We start from the raw sequence: 19,381 nt of genomic DNA, 5'->3' as shown, positions 1-19,381 counted from the left end.
TAGCTTAGCAAAGACCTGACCCCTCTCAGAATTACAACTACAGAAAAAAAAATCCTGATCACCCCCCCTCCAGTGGCACAAACTCAGCTAAATGCAACCTTTCTGAAATATGTTATTAAGATCTTGAAAATGTCTACCAAAATGTGTCAATCACAATTTCTCCATCTTTCTACTTGACTGAAGTGGAATAAATTTGTAAAAGGTTGGCAAAGGACACGTCCTTAATATTGCGGTTATTTCTCCTGCCAAATTTCAGACTTCTGCTCCAAACCAGTTGCAGACAGTTTGCCCTCAAGAATGTATTTTTTCAGTGTGGGGAAAGATGTTTTTCTCTAATCTTGTTACAAAGGCAACATAGAAACTAAAAAATTCAACCAATGCATCAAACTGCTGAAAAGTTCTTATTTCTTTTTCTTTCTTCATAGGTAGGACATACCTTTGTAAATGTCATTGGCTTACCCATTTCCTAAATTGACCATGAAGCTCTTATTCTGACATTTGTATGGGATGATGAGGTCAGAAAGAAACTCAGGTAGGCCATACAGAATGAGGGATCAAAAAAAGCAGGGAACAAAACATTGGCTGAAAGTAAGGTAGAATTTTAATTTTTGTGCATTCTTTCCAAAATAATTCATATAATCAAGGAAAAACAGATATATTTCTGAAAATTTCAAGGAGGATAGCTAGATTCTGCAAGTATTTTTCAATCTTAACTTTTAAACTACTGCTGCTAACTAGCATTCATAGATAGAATGCCTTAAAAAAATAAAAATAAATCAAGTTTCACCCAGTGAAATCACCAAAAAGCATTTTCGGTATTCCCAAATGAAAAGCATTCAAATGACGTGCTGAAAATTAGAACAGAGTTTGTTTTACAGAAAAGGAAAACAAAGGCCACAGAAAGGGAAAAGCCACATGATTCAGTCGTTCAAAAGACTCAAACTGTTTGTGGGATACTGCATAGGCACTGACATTGATTTTTTGACACACACACTTTCGTAACCTAAATACGTACAACACCTTTTCCCCTCTGCCTGTTAGGCTGAGACTTGAAAACAATTCATCTTAATGATAACTTTTATATTTAAGTAACTTCAACTGTAATTCACAGCTTTCTCCCTAATGCTCAGCATCTCCGCTCTCACTAAAAAAGTATCTTTAAAAGCTGCACAGTGCTCAGGGAAGTTCAACAGAATACAAAACTGACATTGTAGCCAATGCCTCCAAAATAAGAAAGTCAACATGCAGTCTCTTTTGTTACCTAATGCGTCCATGCTTTTTATCACACATAAAATCTGTGACCATTAATGCACTAGGTACTGCGTATGTCAAGGTCATCAAAAGTATATACAACTAAAATCCCACCACACCAAATACACAGTGGAAACTAGGATCAGTTTATCATTATAGATAAATAAGGCTTTAGTAGCACAGCACAATGTCAGGAGTCAGTATTTAGGCCACAAACAAAATAACTGAAGGAAAAATTAGAAAAAAAAATTAAGGAAAACACTTGCCAGGACAATGAAATGCCGTAATAGCTATCATGAGGCCAATAAGCAGACCTGTACTCAGTCAGAGATAATTTTTTTTCAAACACACAATAGCACTGGCAAAAATGGTGGCAGGTAAAGGAAGTCTCTGACAACACAGAGAGCGCATTACTTTTCCTTCTAGAAATCAAAACAAATTGTGCATAACGGAGAATGATTAATTATAAGTGTGTAAGTGGAAAACTAGTAAGTTTTAAGTTAAAATCAACTATAAAATACAGACATAAAAAAGCACTGATAATTTGATTTTGACAAAAGCGTAAGTCAGGCATCCACATAAAGTGATATTTCTTCATGCTTATCATCGCATAAATCCACATTCCAAACTCAGATATATTTCACTAAAAAGTGAATCTCAGCTTTATCACAGGTGAGAATTTCAGCTTTTTTTTTTTGGTGATTAGTGTGCATAGTAATTTTTGTATTCAATTGTTGTTTTGTAAAAGTACTTTAAAAAAAATAACTCAGCAATGGCTTTTTGTTCTAATATTTTTCTGCCTTTAGTAAAAAAAAAAAAAAAAAATACTTCAGTAGCATATTTTCATCCACAACACACATGTGGGTAAGTGCAGTAGCTACTTCAAACATGTGGAACTAAACCAACTTATCTCTTCCTTATCCTTTCACTGATAAACTGGCTCCTTCAAACTGACAGTTTTACAGACATTAGCAAGAACATAAAAGAAAATGCAAATAGATCATCTGTCTAGCACCCTTGCAGTGAAACCTTATTGTTTATTCAAGGTCCCCAAGGGTCTAAACAAATAATGTTTCTAGCAATAAAATGTTGTTAAAGATCCTTTAAGATTCTTATGTTTTTGCATAAGCACTTATAAACTACGTGTGGGCAATACAGAAGCAGTGCATGATATATTTTAGTCTGTGAGGATGGGGACAAGGTGAAAAACAAACAAATAACTACACTTCTTAATTTTTGTACAACAGACCTCGCATACAGAAATACATTGATATCCTTTATGACACAAGTACATGGTAAAATAATGAGCTCATTCAGAAATACACTTCCAGGACTGGAAGTGTAAAATGAAAGAATACAATGAAAGGTTTTACGAGCTAATATAAGGGATCTGTTACATAAACACGTCTGCAGGTTAAACCAAAACAGATTTCACAAAACAACGGTGCACTCTAAAGTGAAGTTGTTCTAAATCTGTTTTTATACTGAAATAGTGATAAACCATTTCCATTGCATATCATTGACATTTAAGATTTTTAAAAAGCATCATTAAATTCTTGGTAACTAGCCTTCAAGTAGTGGTACTGTCAAGTCAGAATGTTCTTGGAAATAGTTACTGTAGTTCAATGAGTTTCTTGAACTACTACTGCACTGATGGTAACTCACTTCACGTTCATTTTTCTTACTTTTGCTTGTCTCCCACTAATTTAGCCTATAGCAAGACTTGAAGGTTATTTTCACCTCTCTAAAAATCAACAAACACCATTCTTCTTGGCAAATTAAGCAAGCTGTGGGAGAAAACTTACATTTTTCTGTATGTAGGACTAGAAAGGAATCGTATCTTTTTTTTTTAAATCTCATGTTAGTGCTTATTCCCAGCTTCCTTCTAAGCACCCACCTCCTTTTTTTCACCTCAGCATTTCTCATGCCTTATTTTATTATTTCAGGTAACAGACCACACCTCTACTCAGGAGAAGCAGAAATCCTACTAGCAGCTCTGTATGGCTTAGAGGCAAAAAAAAAAAAAAAAAAAGTGTGTGTGTGTTTGTGTTCTTTCCCTCCTTTCCCTCTCCTTCAAAAACTGGTAATAGAGGGAGGAAGCAGGCAACAGAAATTGAGTTGAACTTCTCAGCACTTTCTACACTTGGAGCGCCAGCACAGATAAGATGCAATTCACTCCTGCCTCCTACAGATTTTCCATACTCCCTCTTTATAAAAAACGATACTTGAGCAAGCGTATTGAACATGAAAAGTCTCAAAATTGCATTCCTTAGAGTGAAACAGTAATAATACACATATGAAATCCTTCGAGTACATAAACATAGATGCTCAGAGCATCACATAAAACTGTGAATGCGAACTGTAAAAGAGTTCAAAAAAGTTAATGCCACTTCAGAACATTACAACTGGAACTGAAACATTTAAAAAGAAAACTTAGAGACAAACAAAATTACAAGCATCTCACTAGCACATTCACAATACCTCAGAAACCTTCACCAAGTCCTGCCTTTCCAATAGCCCTTCTGGACACTGTATGTGCAAAACTCCAATCTCATGTTTAGACTACAGTAAATTCAAGTAAGAAACAACTCAAATTCCTGCACCTTGGGTAATCACTAGTAAATCACACTCTTCTGCTCAATACCATGCTCTCTCTGCAAGAGACAAATGATCAGCTCAACATGGGCTGTGAAGAGGCTTTATTTTCTCCATCCATTATCAGTATCTTTAACGATTGGGATAAGAACTCCAGCAGAAGACCAACCCAAAGATGATCAGCAACACAGTCAAAGGCAAGTTTCAACCACAAGGGGCAGATTTGTATTGAGGAAAAGCCTTTTGTGCTGTGAAATACTCAGTGGCTCGAGTAAGTGAGGATGAAGAAACTTGTGCTAAAAAGGCCACACTGTATGAGACCAAAACATGTTTTCACCCTCTTTCAAAATATCAGAGGTATACAGTGAGCTTAGATGGTTATCTTTCCAACTCGTCAGCACTTCCTCTTTGGTAGGCCAGGACATGTCACATCCACTCGATATAAAGTCCAGTGAGCTCACGACAATCTTAAGGGTCAAATATCTGAGATACTCACGGACCTTGAGCTACAGGTAAGATGCAAATTTTAGAAGAAAACATTGGGAAGGAAGCTGATGAATTCAGAGCACAGGCAAACAGGAATGAAGACTCTGGAACTAAACGGACCGACTGATACTGCAACACGCAATTTTGATATCATACCTGCAGATTGAGGATGTTCACATACTGCATAAAGCTTATTCCCAAGTTATGCTTATACAAACGTTACATCCCGGCTTGCATAAGAAACAGTGTGACCAGCAGGGCTAGGGAGGTGATCGTCCCCCTGTACTCGGCTCTGGTGAGGCCGCACCTCAAGTACTGTGTTCAGTTTTGGGCCCCTCGCTACAAGAAGGACATCGAGGTGCTTGAGCGGGTCCAGAGAAGGGCAGAGAAGCTGGTGAGGGGCCTGGAGAACAAGTCCTACGAGGAGCGGCTGAAGCAGCTGGGCTTGTTCAGCCTGGAAAAAAGGAGGCTCAGGGGCGACCTTATCGCTCACTACAGATACCTTAAAGGAGGCTGTAGAGAGGTGGGGGTTGGCCTGTTCTCCCACGTGCCTGGTGACAGGACAAGGGGGAATGGGCTAAAGTTGCGCCAGGGGAGTTTTAGGTTGGATGTTAGGAAGAACTTCTTTACCGAAAGGGTTGTGAGGCACTGGAACAGGCTGCCCAGGGAGGTGGTGGAGTCACCATCCCTGGAGGTCTTCAAAAGACGTTTAGATATAGAGCTTAGGGATATGGTTTAGTGGGGACTGTTAGGGTTAGGTCAGAGGTTGGACTCGATGATCTTGAGGTCTCTTCCAACCTAGAAATTCTGTGATTCTGTGAACTAAAACACTGTAATTTGCTGTTTAATCTTATTTCAGTGTCTGTATCTTCCTTTAATTTCTGTTTTGTAGTAAAGCAACTCAAACCTACACAATAGAGCATGATATGTAAAGGCTTTATCTGCTTAGTCACTTTTAAAACATATCAAACAAATGCTTATTAAACACTATAAAATACATGGACATAAGAAAACACAGCTAAAATTTATATTTAAAAGTAGCAATATTTTAAATAGCCTTCATATAAAAATGTGAAAGCTCACAACTTACATTCTCTAACATATATCCCCAGTCTTAGCCGTTGTTAAAAAAAGATTTTTTCTTCCTTAATGACTAAGTAAACAGACTTACAATAAATGTTAATTGTAAAGAAAAAAAAAATAAGGACAAAGCATTGAGTGTCTGCTGCAGGGAGACAAAAGTGAGTGAAAAACATGATTTGAACTTAGGGAAATTTCTTTTAATGTTGTTTTTATAGGAAGCTCACTTACTGTTACTCCAATAAGTTCAAACCCCTTATACGGAACCACAATCCAAATTTAAATGTGTGCTATTCACCTGAGCCACACAGATGTAAACTACACCATATCTCCTTTTTTTTTTTTTTTTTTGTTTCCATGCCATTACTTTACTGCAGAAAAAAGAAACAGTCTTACATTTTAATCGGTTTAAGGCATGATTTCATTTATCCCTTCACTACTTCTTTTAATTAATTAGATTGCCAGTCTAAACATGTCTTATACTTTTAATCCTGATTAGTTTCTTTTTATTCATATCTGTTCAGATTAGATGTCCATTTTTTGCCAAAACTTCCAGACATGCTGGAAGCCACACAGTTACAAACTACATCAGTATTGTTTATTGTCTGGATTTCTTATACATTCCACAGGCACCAGGACATTTATTCTTATTCTATGCTTCTTTAAAAGATCGAACGAAACTGAAGATCAGCATTTATCTGATTTGTTTCAATTAAAAGCAAATAAATACTGACTTCAGAAATCGTAACAATTAAGCCCATATCTAACCTGGGTAAACAGATGTGAATTTAATGCAGTAGAAATAATTTTCAACAACAATTTCCGAGCAGGTAAGGTTTTATAGCTTTAAAAACAGATTAGCTGCTAAGAGTCAATCTTCCCCAAACCACTTTAGCATTTTAAGACAGCTTATTTTCCTAGTCCAAACATTACTCCTGGACTAGCATAGTGTTATCCCCCTGTGATTTCAACGACTAAATGGATTCTCCCTTTTGCAAAGAATAAGGACATATTAGATTTCAATAGCTTTTCATTTCACTTATCTTGGCTGGAACAAAATCTTTGTGATTTCCCTAAGAAATGTAAGAAGCAGTGAAAAATGACAAGAAATATCTTCCAGACACAAAAGGACATGAGAATGGATTACATTCTTTCCTCAATCTTTGAAATTTGGATATAAGATCATAAAAACAGAAAACAGGAAGCTCAAACACTGACAAGAAACACCAATAATCAGACAAACTGAGATTTCCTTGATTAAAATGTAAATCAGTTTTAGGTCTTGACATTAAACTTCATGGGCACAAACAGTCATGAGAGCCTACACAGTCTTCCGACTTAAGCATGGCTAAGTAGAAAAGCATGCCTTTGACACAGCATATAAGGTTAAACATCATTTATCTCATATGGAACAACCAGAGAGTAAGGGTTCAAAGGACCGCTTGCTTATATACAACGTACTCAATTTTGTCCCCACTGAAAAACCTGTCCAAAGCAATTAGTTCAGCATCAACATTGAATTTGACCTCAGGCTAAAGCTATTGGAAGCATTTCTATATAATTTCCAGGCTTACTAATCATTAACAAATATATCCTTGGATACATACCCTACAGTTTATAAATAAGTATATATTTTATGTAACAAAAAAAATTATGTTGTATTTACACTAAATGTGGGTTAATTTAGCATACCTGTTTTTCTTTATCTGTTTGAGAAATTTTATATTATACTGCATTACTGGCATGACATTTACATTTGTTCGGCTAGGAGATTAAAGGAGTAACCCCCCTCCCCAAAGAAAAAAAAAAACTTTTAAAAAGTTTTGTTTCATTTTTTAAATAGAGCATTTTTTTTATAATTTATTGCTTTTTGAACAGAAGGGTTTGGGGTTGTTTTTTGTTTTTTAGTTTGTTTTTCCTTATTTATTTTTAACTTTGTGCATCTACAGCGTCAAAACTAAGAATAAAACCATCCGCGTGACAACTGATCACAACACATCCAAAAGAATGATATCTTATATCCATGAACCCACATAATGCCACTGACAATTGGTCCAGTTTAACCTAGAGTCACATTTATTTTTCTGCAAAGTATCTGGTACCAGTCTTCGTTGGATACACAGATACCAAATGTAGGCCTGCAAGCTGCTATACGAGAGCATATAACAAAGATACAGACAACGTAGCACGCAGGATACAGAGGTCTCAAAGGCCCTTTTATCTGACCTGATAATTTAGGACATGTTATAACACATACACTCCAGTAGTTTAAAAAAAAAAGTATAAAATACAATCTTCCCAGATTGACACACTACCCAATAAGAAAATATAACCAGCAATAACTATTAATGTTCTTAATATAAGCAAGACTCACATATAGACAGATATATAGGCAGCTAATATATGTATTCGAATCAGTATTACCACTGAAAAAAACTAATGACTTTACGTCTGAAAAACAGTTGTTCTCACCTGTTTTAATACCCAGATACATACTCAAAAACTCACCTTGATTAGAAGAACACAGAACAAAAACTTGTTCATTTGTGTTCAAATGGATGGTGGGGAAAGGGGAAGCAAGCGTGGAAGGGCTGAGGTTTTTGTTATCTAATTAATCTTTACTCACCAGGAGATTCTCCTGACAAATCTAGGGCTTGGGCTGAATCCAAAGAAGAAACCACACTGACAGCATTTGCAGGAATACCCATAGCAGATGTAGAAGAGGAAATGGTTGATTTCTTCGGTGGTACAACAACACTCCTACAGAAGACAAAAAGTTGACAAATCATACTGTATGAAGGTTCGCACACGATCTAGGACATATATTTCCATTTCCTGCCAAATTACTGTTCCCTCTCTATTTTCTTCTGTCATTGTCTTTGGCAGCCTATCTTAACCTAAAGGACACTTCACTGTGGTTTAGTTTTCAATGGAAGTTTAATATCTAATCCACTTTCTCAAAATCACTGAGAAACAAACATATAATTACAGGGTTCAGCAGGATAACTGACTTGCAAGTAGGCTTTACTTATCATCTTAGCTTCCCAAGATTTGCCTTTAACTTCAAACAACTACTTACAAAAGATATCGCAGGATTCACAACGAAAACAGAGACAGTCAACACTGAGGGTTGCCTAGACAGTATACTCCTTCTGGTATTCTAATGCAAAACTGAATATTGATCAAAGAAGGATCTACTATAGTTAAAAGATCACCCAGCAATCTCAGGGTGCACCTACTAACATTTACACACAACTCCCAAATACAGCTAATATAATAATATATGAAAATACTAATATAGCTAATAACATAAATTTGAGTATAACTTGTTACATAAGGAAAACTTGATTGATAAATCAAAATGTTTTTCGGAGTTGAAGAGAGAATCTCTATTTTTTTTTTATGTAAGTTTAATTTCAGGCCTCATAGTCAGCACTAAAGATTATACAATAGGAAAAGATGCAAAGTGACAAGTTAGGCATGGAGATTTATCTCATATGTTATGAACACATCTATTTATGCTATACCAATTTCAATTAAACTGTAGTACTTTATTCCAAATACCTAAAAGGCCTTGTTAAGCATACGTTAAAGGCATTTTTAATTGCAAGTTAGCTCCATAAACATGCAAAAACCCAGCTAATGAGGTAAAGAGTACAGCTGATATATAATGCACTCCCACAGCAGCGCTTACTTTTAATTACCTGGTGTTAACCGTAAGCCGAAAGTCTTCAACATTCAATTTATTTAATCACATCTTTTGTTGACAGTACTATAACTACACACTGAAAGAATTCCCTTAATAGCTTTAAAATATTCATTTTCTAAATAAAGTAACTTAGAAACTTGACCCAAATTCAGGTGTGTTAATAACAATCAAAAAAAGTTCTGCCCAGTATTTTTAAAATCATACTTGCTAGCATGAAAAAAAAAAAAAAAAAGAATGGATGGTTATTTGACTCCCTTGTTCATCCAAAGGATGTCACAGAAGCTAGACCATGTTACTGATCAAATCAACCCTTCTTAATGGCAGGTGTAGGCAGCCGCCATACTGGGAGGTAGTACATGTCACATCATTATAAGGGTGACTGCTAATGTTAACTATACACTAAAAAAATAGAAGCAACAACACCTGAGCCCCAAGTCAGGATATTGTGCCTAAGCCATGAATTTTGCTGATATGTTCATGTCAGTGTCCCCAAAACAACAATCTAAAAAAAAAATCCTTTTTTCTGATTGACTTCTAAATTATATTCACATTACTAATTAATTTTGCATTACCCAGGTACAACAAGGGAATATTTTGCTCGATATTCTGTGGTATTAGCTGTCTGGAAGCCGTTACTGCAATTTTGTAATGCACATTCAAACATCTCAAAGGGGTTCAGAAATTAATGCAAGTTTACTTAGTAGAAAGAAGATGCATCCACACAATAAACATCTGGATATTTCCCCAATATCCACAATGCAGCACTGAAATCCAGGTGTATTCCTTTACCAATTTTAAGTTCTTGTACCCAATTCAAGAAATACTGACCAATAATATTAACCCAAATTGAACAGGTATGTTACAAGCATGTGTCTACTGATTTGGACTGTATATGGTCTTAATACATGAGATGAAAACATTTCTTTGCATATCCACTAAATTACAGAAACAAATACCCATTTGCTGCTAAGAAATACACCCACAATTATATCTGATACAAGGTGGTATGGGAGAATGTTTAGTGACAAATTCTAGTGCCAAAATATATATAATTAATATAAAAAAAAATTAAACTGGAAGACAAGTTAACCTTCTAGGGTCTCTTTTACAGTTAAAAGGTCTTACGTTTCTAGGGCTTGATGTCCAGCACAACTCTCTCAAAACATCAAATCAGAATGGCTGTGTCCCCTGAATGTCCAGGAATACTACTCATCCTACTGCAGGATTCCACTAAGAGCCCCAGCAACTCTGAAGTAGCTGGTATTAAAAGACTTCAAGGCCAGCTCTGACCTACATCTTAAATGCATTACACATACATAACTGGATGAAATTCTTCTAGTTTCAGATATTAGATGTCTCCCCCTTTTGGAGGGAAACGCAGAAATGAACATGCTTGAAGGATCAAGGAGTTTTAGCCAGGGACAGCATTACTGCAAGAAGCTCCTCACAGCACAAGTCAGTAAGGACTGGCAGTAAGGAAGCTTGTGTACAGATGGATCTGTTACCTTAACATTGCTCCTCTGTACCTGGCAATCAGTGGAGACAAAAGGAAATCCCAACTATAACAGTTTTCCATTTTCTGTGCTGTTTCTGACACAACACTATATATTATCATTCCTTCCTGTAAACTCCTACTGACCTTCAGCATGCTTAAGTGTAGCTGCACTGAGGGAGCACTTTCAATAAGTTGCCAGATCCTGTACAGCTAGTAAAGGAGAGGTACATTGAAGCAAAGGAATTAGAGAGGCTACTTTTTTTCTTCACTGTGACAGACAGCAGTGAATAACCACAATAGTCCTTTCTGCCATCTAAAGTCTTTTGCATACCTTCTCACCTTTAAACCTACGAAGGCTGGAAAAGGTTCGTTTCCCTCTCCAAAGTGTCAATTTGAGGCACACAGCAAAAAGAAGAGCCAAGTATTGTCCAAAAACATTATGTAAAGAAATCCCAAGCCCTGTATGTACTTTCCCTCTGTCTTCTCACCAGTTGCCAAAATCACTTCATTCAAAAATGCTTCAAATATTGCAAGAACAATGAACTAAAACACTGATGCAACTTAATTATTTTACTGCGTTAATTGTTGTAAAGTTTACTTATTGTAATGTACATCTTTAACCACATGACTGACCAATATTTTTTTTTCCTCAATATTTAGGTATAAATGTAACTGCTCAAACAGACTTTTCTTACACGACTATTTAAATGCCAATATAAGTAAAATTAACGTTACTAGCAGAAAAATGTATGACAGTGAAAAATCACAGATAAATATTGCAATAAACAAACTGTGGTAAATATAATAAATATATCATTTTAATAAATCAAATAACGTCTTAGAAATTAATGTGCTTTCAGCTTCTATCAAATAGGGCACTTTCTTTCAAAGAACACACAGAAGACTTGTTTCTTGTAGCTAATCTAATAAGTACTTCTTAAAAAGTTAAAAATTGCTACATATGTAAATAGAATATTCATAAATAGGTGGCCTTGCAGTATGTTTCAGTAGATCTACAAAAATAATGTTTTTAAAGCTTCTATAATCATGCATTAATTTCATCAGAACAACAACAAACCCTAAGCAACCTCATACATGGCTACTGACATGTTCCATGGCAGAAAACCATCAATATATTTTACTCCTTTACATTTAAAGTATTGCATCATTTCAGTTAACTCTATACTTTCTGGTTGCATTTATAAATTATGACATGATTGTCATAATACTCGGATAAAGAAGAAATAATATAATCCAGAAAAAAATGCACAAAAATATTCTTAAGATGCGTTTTAAGCCGACCTCCAGCACTATTGTAAAAACGCAACTTTAGTTGCCTCATTCATGTGACTATCAGATGTTTTCCTTTTTTAATTTAAAATCAAATTTCAGGTCTAAAGTAGGAATTTACAGCACGTGAACTGATAAACGTAGGTCAGGCATAGTGAGAACTAGCCACCATAAATACATCTTAGCCAGAAGGTCAGTGTGTTATTAGTCCCAATTATGCTGAAGTGTAAGAAGCCTTCGTGTTGCAGACAATTATTCACTGCTGAATGAGCACAGACCACTGAGCTGAACACTGACTTCCATCACAGACAAAGGCTTACACAATAATGATCTATTCTGCCAAATTCTATAAGGATTTACTTATTGAAAGCTTTCTTGTTTAAGATCACTGATTTTTGTTTCAACATAAAAATACAAAATAACTATAAATATCTCCTAAATTTTGAGCACATTTTTCCTAAATGTTTATTCTTTCCAAGTTGGCAAATCTGCCATTAATCTTAAATATATTTTAAGTTACAGATTTTCCTTGGGACTGTGACAAATATTCCTAATACAACATGGGCCAGGCCAAACTGATGACCTCACTATAATTTAAAAAAAATTACATGACCTCTAATTCCTCTTGACATACAGGAATTTATATGGATTTAAATCTCAGCGTTCCATTTTTTTAGTGCTGAACAGCAATACAGGTGAGAGTTTCGTCTGTTTCCCTAAGGAATAATGGTTTTCCTTCAAAATCAAAAGTAGTTCGTCTTGTTCAAGGCTACCAGAACGATGACCACTGCAGGGCTCCTAAGCAATGAGCAAAAGACCAGTAAAGAGGATCAGAGACTTAATTTTACCTCTACTTTGTGAGCCAGGAAAGCAGCCTGCCATGTCAGTGTCATTCTATAGGCTCTGCTCTCTGTAGATAATACCCATTCTCTTATGTCTCCCTTGAAATACCCAAGGAGAAAGGAAGAATAAGAGGGCCTCAAAACCATGAGAGATCAGAGGAGGGGGGAGGAGGGAAGAGGGAAAAGATGATAAAAAGAATACAATCATTTTGTGAGGAAGCTTTAAAATCAGCTTGGCAGGGAAAAGACTTCAAACAGTTGCCTCTTCAGCTCCTGCAGAATGCAGATTTTTGGGGTGCCAAAGGAGCTGAGCTTCTCGTAACTGCCTGCACCTTGATCTACAGATTCCCCATTCTCGTATTCTGTCCCCACTTGTGCCTGGTAGCCTCAATCTTATAAACAACAACTTCATTCCTTCTACACTTGAAGCCCAAATCACTGACGTCTAACATGTATTAATTCCATATAAAGACCAACTTGATATTTAAGTGAAATACTCCAATTAACCATTACAAAGGCACAGGCATATCACTGAATGACTAACACAAATGCTGATGGAGCCAAGCTAAGCAGCTCACAGACAATGTTCCAAAAAAGATAAACAAGCTTATTAACATACCTATTCTGTAAATTACAGCTTAGCCGTAGATTTACCATGATTTAAGAGCCTATATTCCTCAGAACCCTCAGCATCAGCTTCCTATAATGACATGATTATCGAGTGGTTCCACAAAGAGCAAGAGAAGCCAGGAGAGACCAAAGTTCTTATTTTACATTGCACAATAAAAATGGCAAGCTATAGGTTATGTTTTTTCTTAGACTAACTAATGAGAAATTTCTGGGGTTTGTTTGTTGTTTTTTTTTATCTTAGCTTTGGTTATTTTTATTGCTATTTTATTTAAATTTGCTTGCATTAGTCCCCCCTTTTTCCTACAAGATTATGGCCAAGTAAGAAAACTCTTGCTGCAGGACCCACTGAAATTGTAACATTAATTCATGTCCCTGGGGATGTTGGGAAAAAGCCAATAAGAGTCTTGAACTTCATCACGATAAACCCTTGGCACCCACTAATCACAAGATTGTATCTTCACATAAGATAAGGGGGAGATTTTTGGCATGGGAAGGAACACACACACCTAGTTGTTTGCAAAGGCTTGCAACCTGGCAGCCTTTCAGTTAGGTTTCACTCACAGAGCTGTTACTGTATACTCTCCAGCTATGGCTGGGAAGTTGATAATCCTTAAGATATGAGGAGAGTTTTGATTTCTGACACAGCATTCCTGAGATAAATGCAGGATCAGAGAGATGCTTTGAAATTCCCAGAGATACCCCACTGGTAAACTGCTAGATGAGAACAACTATCACCAAAGTGATTTTTTTGTTTTGTTGTTTTTTAAAGAAAAACAAGTTAAACAGTAGCTCACGGGCCCTGTTTGTTATCAGACAGAGTATATTTAAACTATCACAGAAAGTTAGAGAGCACCCTAAAGCTTGTTTTTCCAAACTTTCCCTACATACTCTTAGTATTTTTGTGTATCCCAGAGATAAAACCTATTATTTCCAACTCTTTTACAACCTCCTGTAAATGGTTTTTCTTTTGCTGGTTCCTTCACGCTACTGTCACTAAATACTGTGCTGTCATTTCAGAGCATAAACTTGTATTTTAAGCAGAGTCACACTACCTAAAGATATAGGCACTTTGAAGTGGTCATGGAACTTTTCTCTATATATCATTTTAAATATAAATATTTCATATATGCAGTTATTCTATCTTTCTGATTAGCTGATTTACTAGCTAGCAACATGCCTCGTCACAAATCAACTTATTTACCAGAGATGCAAGATTGTGCATGTCACTACCAGATTATAATTGTCTAGGGATAAGACTTCTACATCATTAAGTACACTTTTGTCTACCTGACAGGCCCATAAAGGGAATGAAATGAAATAGTAAGCCACTGAGAAACAAAGAACCACTGACTTAACAAGGTCACATGCAAATGCTGATGGACAAAATATTTTATACTAGTTCATGACCTTCTCCTCACATAGTTAGCCCCTCCCATTAAACACAAAAAGTCAAAGACAAGTAATACCCTCACACTGGTGTGGAGCAGTCATTGGAGCCACATAAACCCCTACAAAACTGCTTGCCCTCTGCTCTCCCATTCACAAGCATGTTGCTGCCATACTGCTTCAGTCTACACACCACTATCATGATTCCAAGCACTCCTTTCATGTGTCTGTATGTATTCCTTCACCAAACTACTTTCCTTTCTGTATCTGACAGAGTAAATATCAGATTGTTCTTGTCTCAAGGTTAAGCAGCGTTCAGAGTTGCAATTTAAAATGGCTGGCTGGCGCTTTGGAGGTGGGAAAAGGAGAGAAGAGTCCATCTGGGACAGTGTGGAGACAGACTGGAAAGGTAAAAGGGCAAACCAGAAAGCAGTTCAACTTTTCAGTGACTTGCTTCACCAAATCCAATTACACCACAGTCCAACTTTTTCGCAGTTCCTATTTCTATCATTCAACAACAAACCATAAGAATTTCCTGAGGACAAACACATGTCAGAGACTAAAACTGCATGCTATTTCACATAAATTGCCCGGTTGTTTTAAAGAGCACAACAGGTATTTGTAAGGAAGTGCTAAAAGCAGCAGGGACAGAGAGACTAAGTTGTAATTCAGTGTCTCTATTCTCCCCGTTTGCCCCTTCTGCCTCCGTCCTCCTACTGCTCCCAGAACATTTCCTCCTGTTCAGCACTGTGAGCAGAACACATTGTTTACTTTGAGACAGAGCAAGTGGACCATAAGCTAGCACACAACACCTGTAACCTAGCCAGAAAACAAGCACCATCTCTTCCTCCCTTAGCAATACAGAGATCTGAGCTGAGGAGACATGTTAGACAGCTGTAGCATACCACTGGCAGAGCTGCACTTCTTTCTTCAGTCATTTAAGTTGGCTAGTTGGAGCACAGCAGCCACGGACTGCAAAGACATTAGAGCCAAAAGGTATCCATCAATAACCAGGAGATCAAATACTGCTCTGGTAACAAGGGTATGGTCCCACCATACCCTTGCAGAATTGCATATCCACTGCAGAATTTCTGGATATGACTAAGGCTTTGCTAGAGGCAGGAATATTATGAGATTGCTTCTTTTGTTCTTTTTTTTTTTTTTTTTTAATTTACTGTCTTTGGAAATCTTGTAGAGGTATAAGTCGGTAATAGTAAAAGACAATATGGCCTATTATACTTGTGAAAAGATGAGCTAATACGATTGTGATGTAGAGGGCACCAAAATGATCATCAAGAAAGAGGGATTTCAATCTAAAAGAAAAAATAAATGCCCGTTTTAAATGCATTGTACATTTGAGTATTAAGAAAGGCAATGTTTATTAAAGTAAAAGAAAATGAAAAAAGGGTTCTAGCTATTGCAATAACACAGCAAATCTAAGAGGCTAGGGATATATCTATTGAACGAAGCCTGAAAGATCTGAAGTAGGCCCTTGGCAGAAGACAGATGCATTTTCATAAAGGAGTATGGGAGTATTGCACTGGTGGAAGGACACCTAGCTGATCACCTCCATTGTTCTCAGTCCATTTGTTAGCTATTTATTATTAGGCCAATATTCTTTCGCAGGCCCACAGTAACAGAAACTATATAAACATGTAGGTGTGTGATAATGCACATGCTAATCTACACATAATTGAAATTACTCAACTTCAATTTTAGTTAGTTTTAAAGGACACAGGGAAAAAAAAATGTGCACAGTACAGCAGCACTCATTAGATTATGAGCCAATTCCTTATTTAGGAAGCATAAAATGTATGGTTTCTCTTCTTCAAACTGGGAAAAAATGTAATCAGGAAGCTAATGAGCTGAGTATCTTCTCAAGTGGCACATGACAGCATTAAACTAGAAGTTTATTCATCAGTTATCCTGATATATCATTGATTTGTTGTATTAGTCTTTACCCTGCATATATTTCATCTGCTCTGTCTTACAGTTACCATTAATATGAAGAGAGATAACACCTGATAGTGCAGCAAAAAAAAAAAAGAACACTTGGTTTTTTTTTTCAAATGTAAAGCACTCTCCTGAAGAAGCACCAGTCTATCTTTGGTATTTCTAAAAGCTATCTGCTTGAATAAATGCACCTAATCTATCAAGATTTGCTAAGTATGTCACTGGAATACATAGACACTTCAAATGTCAGAGCACAATGATCATGAGGGAGGATGATGGGGAGAGGGAGACAATTGAGAGGAGAGTTAACAAATGCTATGCAGAGCAGAAGATAAAGGAGGCAAAAAACATCTGAAAGTGCTGCAGTTAGGAATAGAAAAACAGGAAAGACAAGAGAGCAGCCTACGCTCAATCTTTTCTTTTACTCTTGTGATCATTTCTAGACAATTTCTTGGCCCTCTTACCATACTTGCTTCTGAGCTGTAACATGCATGGAGACAGAATAGTCAACTTTTCAAAGAAAAAAAAAGAAGTGATGGCTTTGAGACTTTCAAGTGTAACCCAATTACAAGTCGTTTTCCAGCACAACAAAACATCCCATGAATTGTAGAGAATACAACAGTATCTTCATGGTGAACCCATTTGAGGCCAGTGGGCTTTGTAGTCAACGGTTCTACTTAAAAATCAGAGCATCTTGATTATATTAAGTACTAGATGACACTGTACGTGAGATCTGCTGAAACTGTGTAATTTGTTTTCTATTTCATCCAGATAGCTTAACCAAACTGAAATAGTCCAAATATTTCAGAAGTTACATTACCTGTCAAAGGAATGGAACTGCACATGATGCTCAGCACCTCCATCACCAAGTACTCCAAGGAAGGCTGGTGGCAGAAGAGCAGGATCCACTCCTGTCCCATCACCTGGTGTGCTTACCAAGCTTCTCAGGATGTCTTTTACATTAACATTTTTTGCAGCTGGCACAGAAGTTGCGGGCTTACTATCCTCAGTTTCTGTCTCATTTCTTCCCTCCTGAGACTTATTTACTTCTAATGAAAGAGTGCTAAGTACTTCACTGATAGCATCTGGACCTGCACTGACATTCAGAGGTCCTGCTTCAACACCACCACCTGAACTGTTGGTTTGCCCTGAAGTTGGTTCCTCCCCAAGACCAGAGTCCCTTCTTCGTAAAGATGCTGTACTTTCTGAAACTTCAGTGGAGGCTGAAGTTGAAGCAGTGAGAGCAGCAGATGGGTTTTCCACATCTGTTCATACCAAAGACAGAGAACAAATTTGAAGTTCATTATTAACACAACTGGATTCACCACAATGCTCCTAAAAAAGCAACACTAATAGGTGACAAAGGAAATAACAGTTATAACTATTTCCACTTGCCTACCTACAGATTTAGTATTTAAATATTTAATATGCAACTTGAAACAGAAGAAAATCCTTCCAATTTAAGAAGCATAAAAAGTTTCAACATCTAAAATTTGAGACAAAAGAAACAGAAAATATTGACTCAGTCAAAGAATGAAAATGAATTGATTGCCCTAACGAGTAGCAGCAGAAAGAAAAATACAGTCTTCCAGTGGACACAAAAAACTGCCAGTCTACGCTTATGCATGCTTGACCTTAAGCAAGGTAGCAATTTTTCTGCAGTAAGCATTCACGAATGCTTAGCTACTTCAGTGAGACTACACACCTCTATTTATTTATAAGATTGTTCTCAGATGAGAAAGAGGGAAATGGGATACTTCCATGTTATTTATTTAGGTGGTTATAAATAAAGCGTATATTTCTGTACAATCTGAAGCGGCCTTCTACAGCAATTTAAGATGCATAAGCCACACTACTACATTTAGCCAAATAACAACCATTTCACCTGTAGCAGAAGTTCCATTATTTTCATTCTCTGATTCCTTGAAAGACTGGCTATGGTTCGGTGGTCTTCTTTCATTCTGGGGTTCCAGAATATCTCTGTATTTTGAAACCATGAGCACAGAAATGAAATATACAACAGCCAAAGCCAAGAACTGAGCCTGTTTACTATCCTCCTGTAGAAAAGGACACACACACAGATTTTCTATTACAATTTCAGCAGCATGCTTATTTTTCTCTAAGGTATGCCCAGCGCTACCATAAACAGACTGAAAGTAAGCTGATATGTCAACAATGGAAGAACAATATTCTCTAGTCACAATTTGCCTCACCCATAAAGCTGGAGAATACAGCAATTGTATTCAAGTGGCACTAATCCCTTCATTTTTCATATATGACAACTTTGACTAAGGTTATGTGCTTTGACTACATGCTTACACTTAGTGCAGGGACTAGGTCCCCTTTATTTACAGGTGTTTCCTCTATTGCATGATTACTCATATTTGCCAAGATATTAACATTTGCTGAAATAGTACCAGGCAAGTGTACTCAAGAAAACTGAAAAAGTATTTCTAAATTATTATATATCAGTGAAGGAAGTGGAATAAGTTCCAGTTATTTTATTTCATCCTCAGATTGTCCATTTGGATGTAGAATACGTTAAATTTGAACAAATGAGGCAAATATGCATTGGCATTACCGGTATAAGGTTTTCAAGATTTTTTTTTTTTTTAAATCTTTCTACAACATTTTAACGTGAATTATTCCAACTGCCTCTTCAGG

General features: G+C 36.6%; 1 protein-coding gene across 4 annotated transcripts in view; it reads right to left on the bottom strand.

The window, feature by feature from the left end:
- The window catches only part of LRBA (LPS responsive beige-like anchor protein), a 391,064-nt gene that overhangs the window by 292,335 nt on the left and 79,348 nt on the right, over positions 1–19,381 (bottom strand). For all 4 annotated transcript variants that reach the window (XM_072037390.1, XM_072037391.1, XM_072037392.1 and 1 more), the window contains 3 exons: positions 18,603–18,774; positions 17,538–17,982; positions 8,039–8,172 (listed from right to left, as the gene is read on the bottom strand). In XM_072037390.1, the coding sequence (XP_071893491.1) occupies positions 8,039–8,172; positions 17,538–17,982; positions 18,603–18,774 (751 nt within the window). The remainder of the gene's footprint in view (positions 1–8,038; positions 8,173–17,537; positions 17,983–18,602; positions 18,775–19,381) is intronic.

Source organism: Anas platyrhynchos, chromosome 4 (assembly GCF_047663525.1).
Source record: "Anas platyrhynchos isolate ZD024472 breed Pekin duck chromosome 4, IASCAAS_PekinDuck_T2T, whole genome shotgun sequence".
In the NCBI taxonomy this organism is placed as follows: Eukaryota; Metazoa; Chordata; class Aves; order Anseriformes; family Anatidae; genus Anas; species Anas platyrhynchos.
This window is presented reverse-complemented; position numbering and strand designations above follow the sequence as displayed.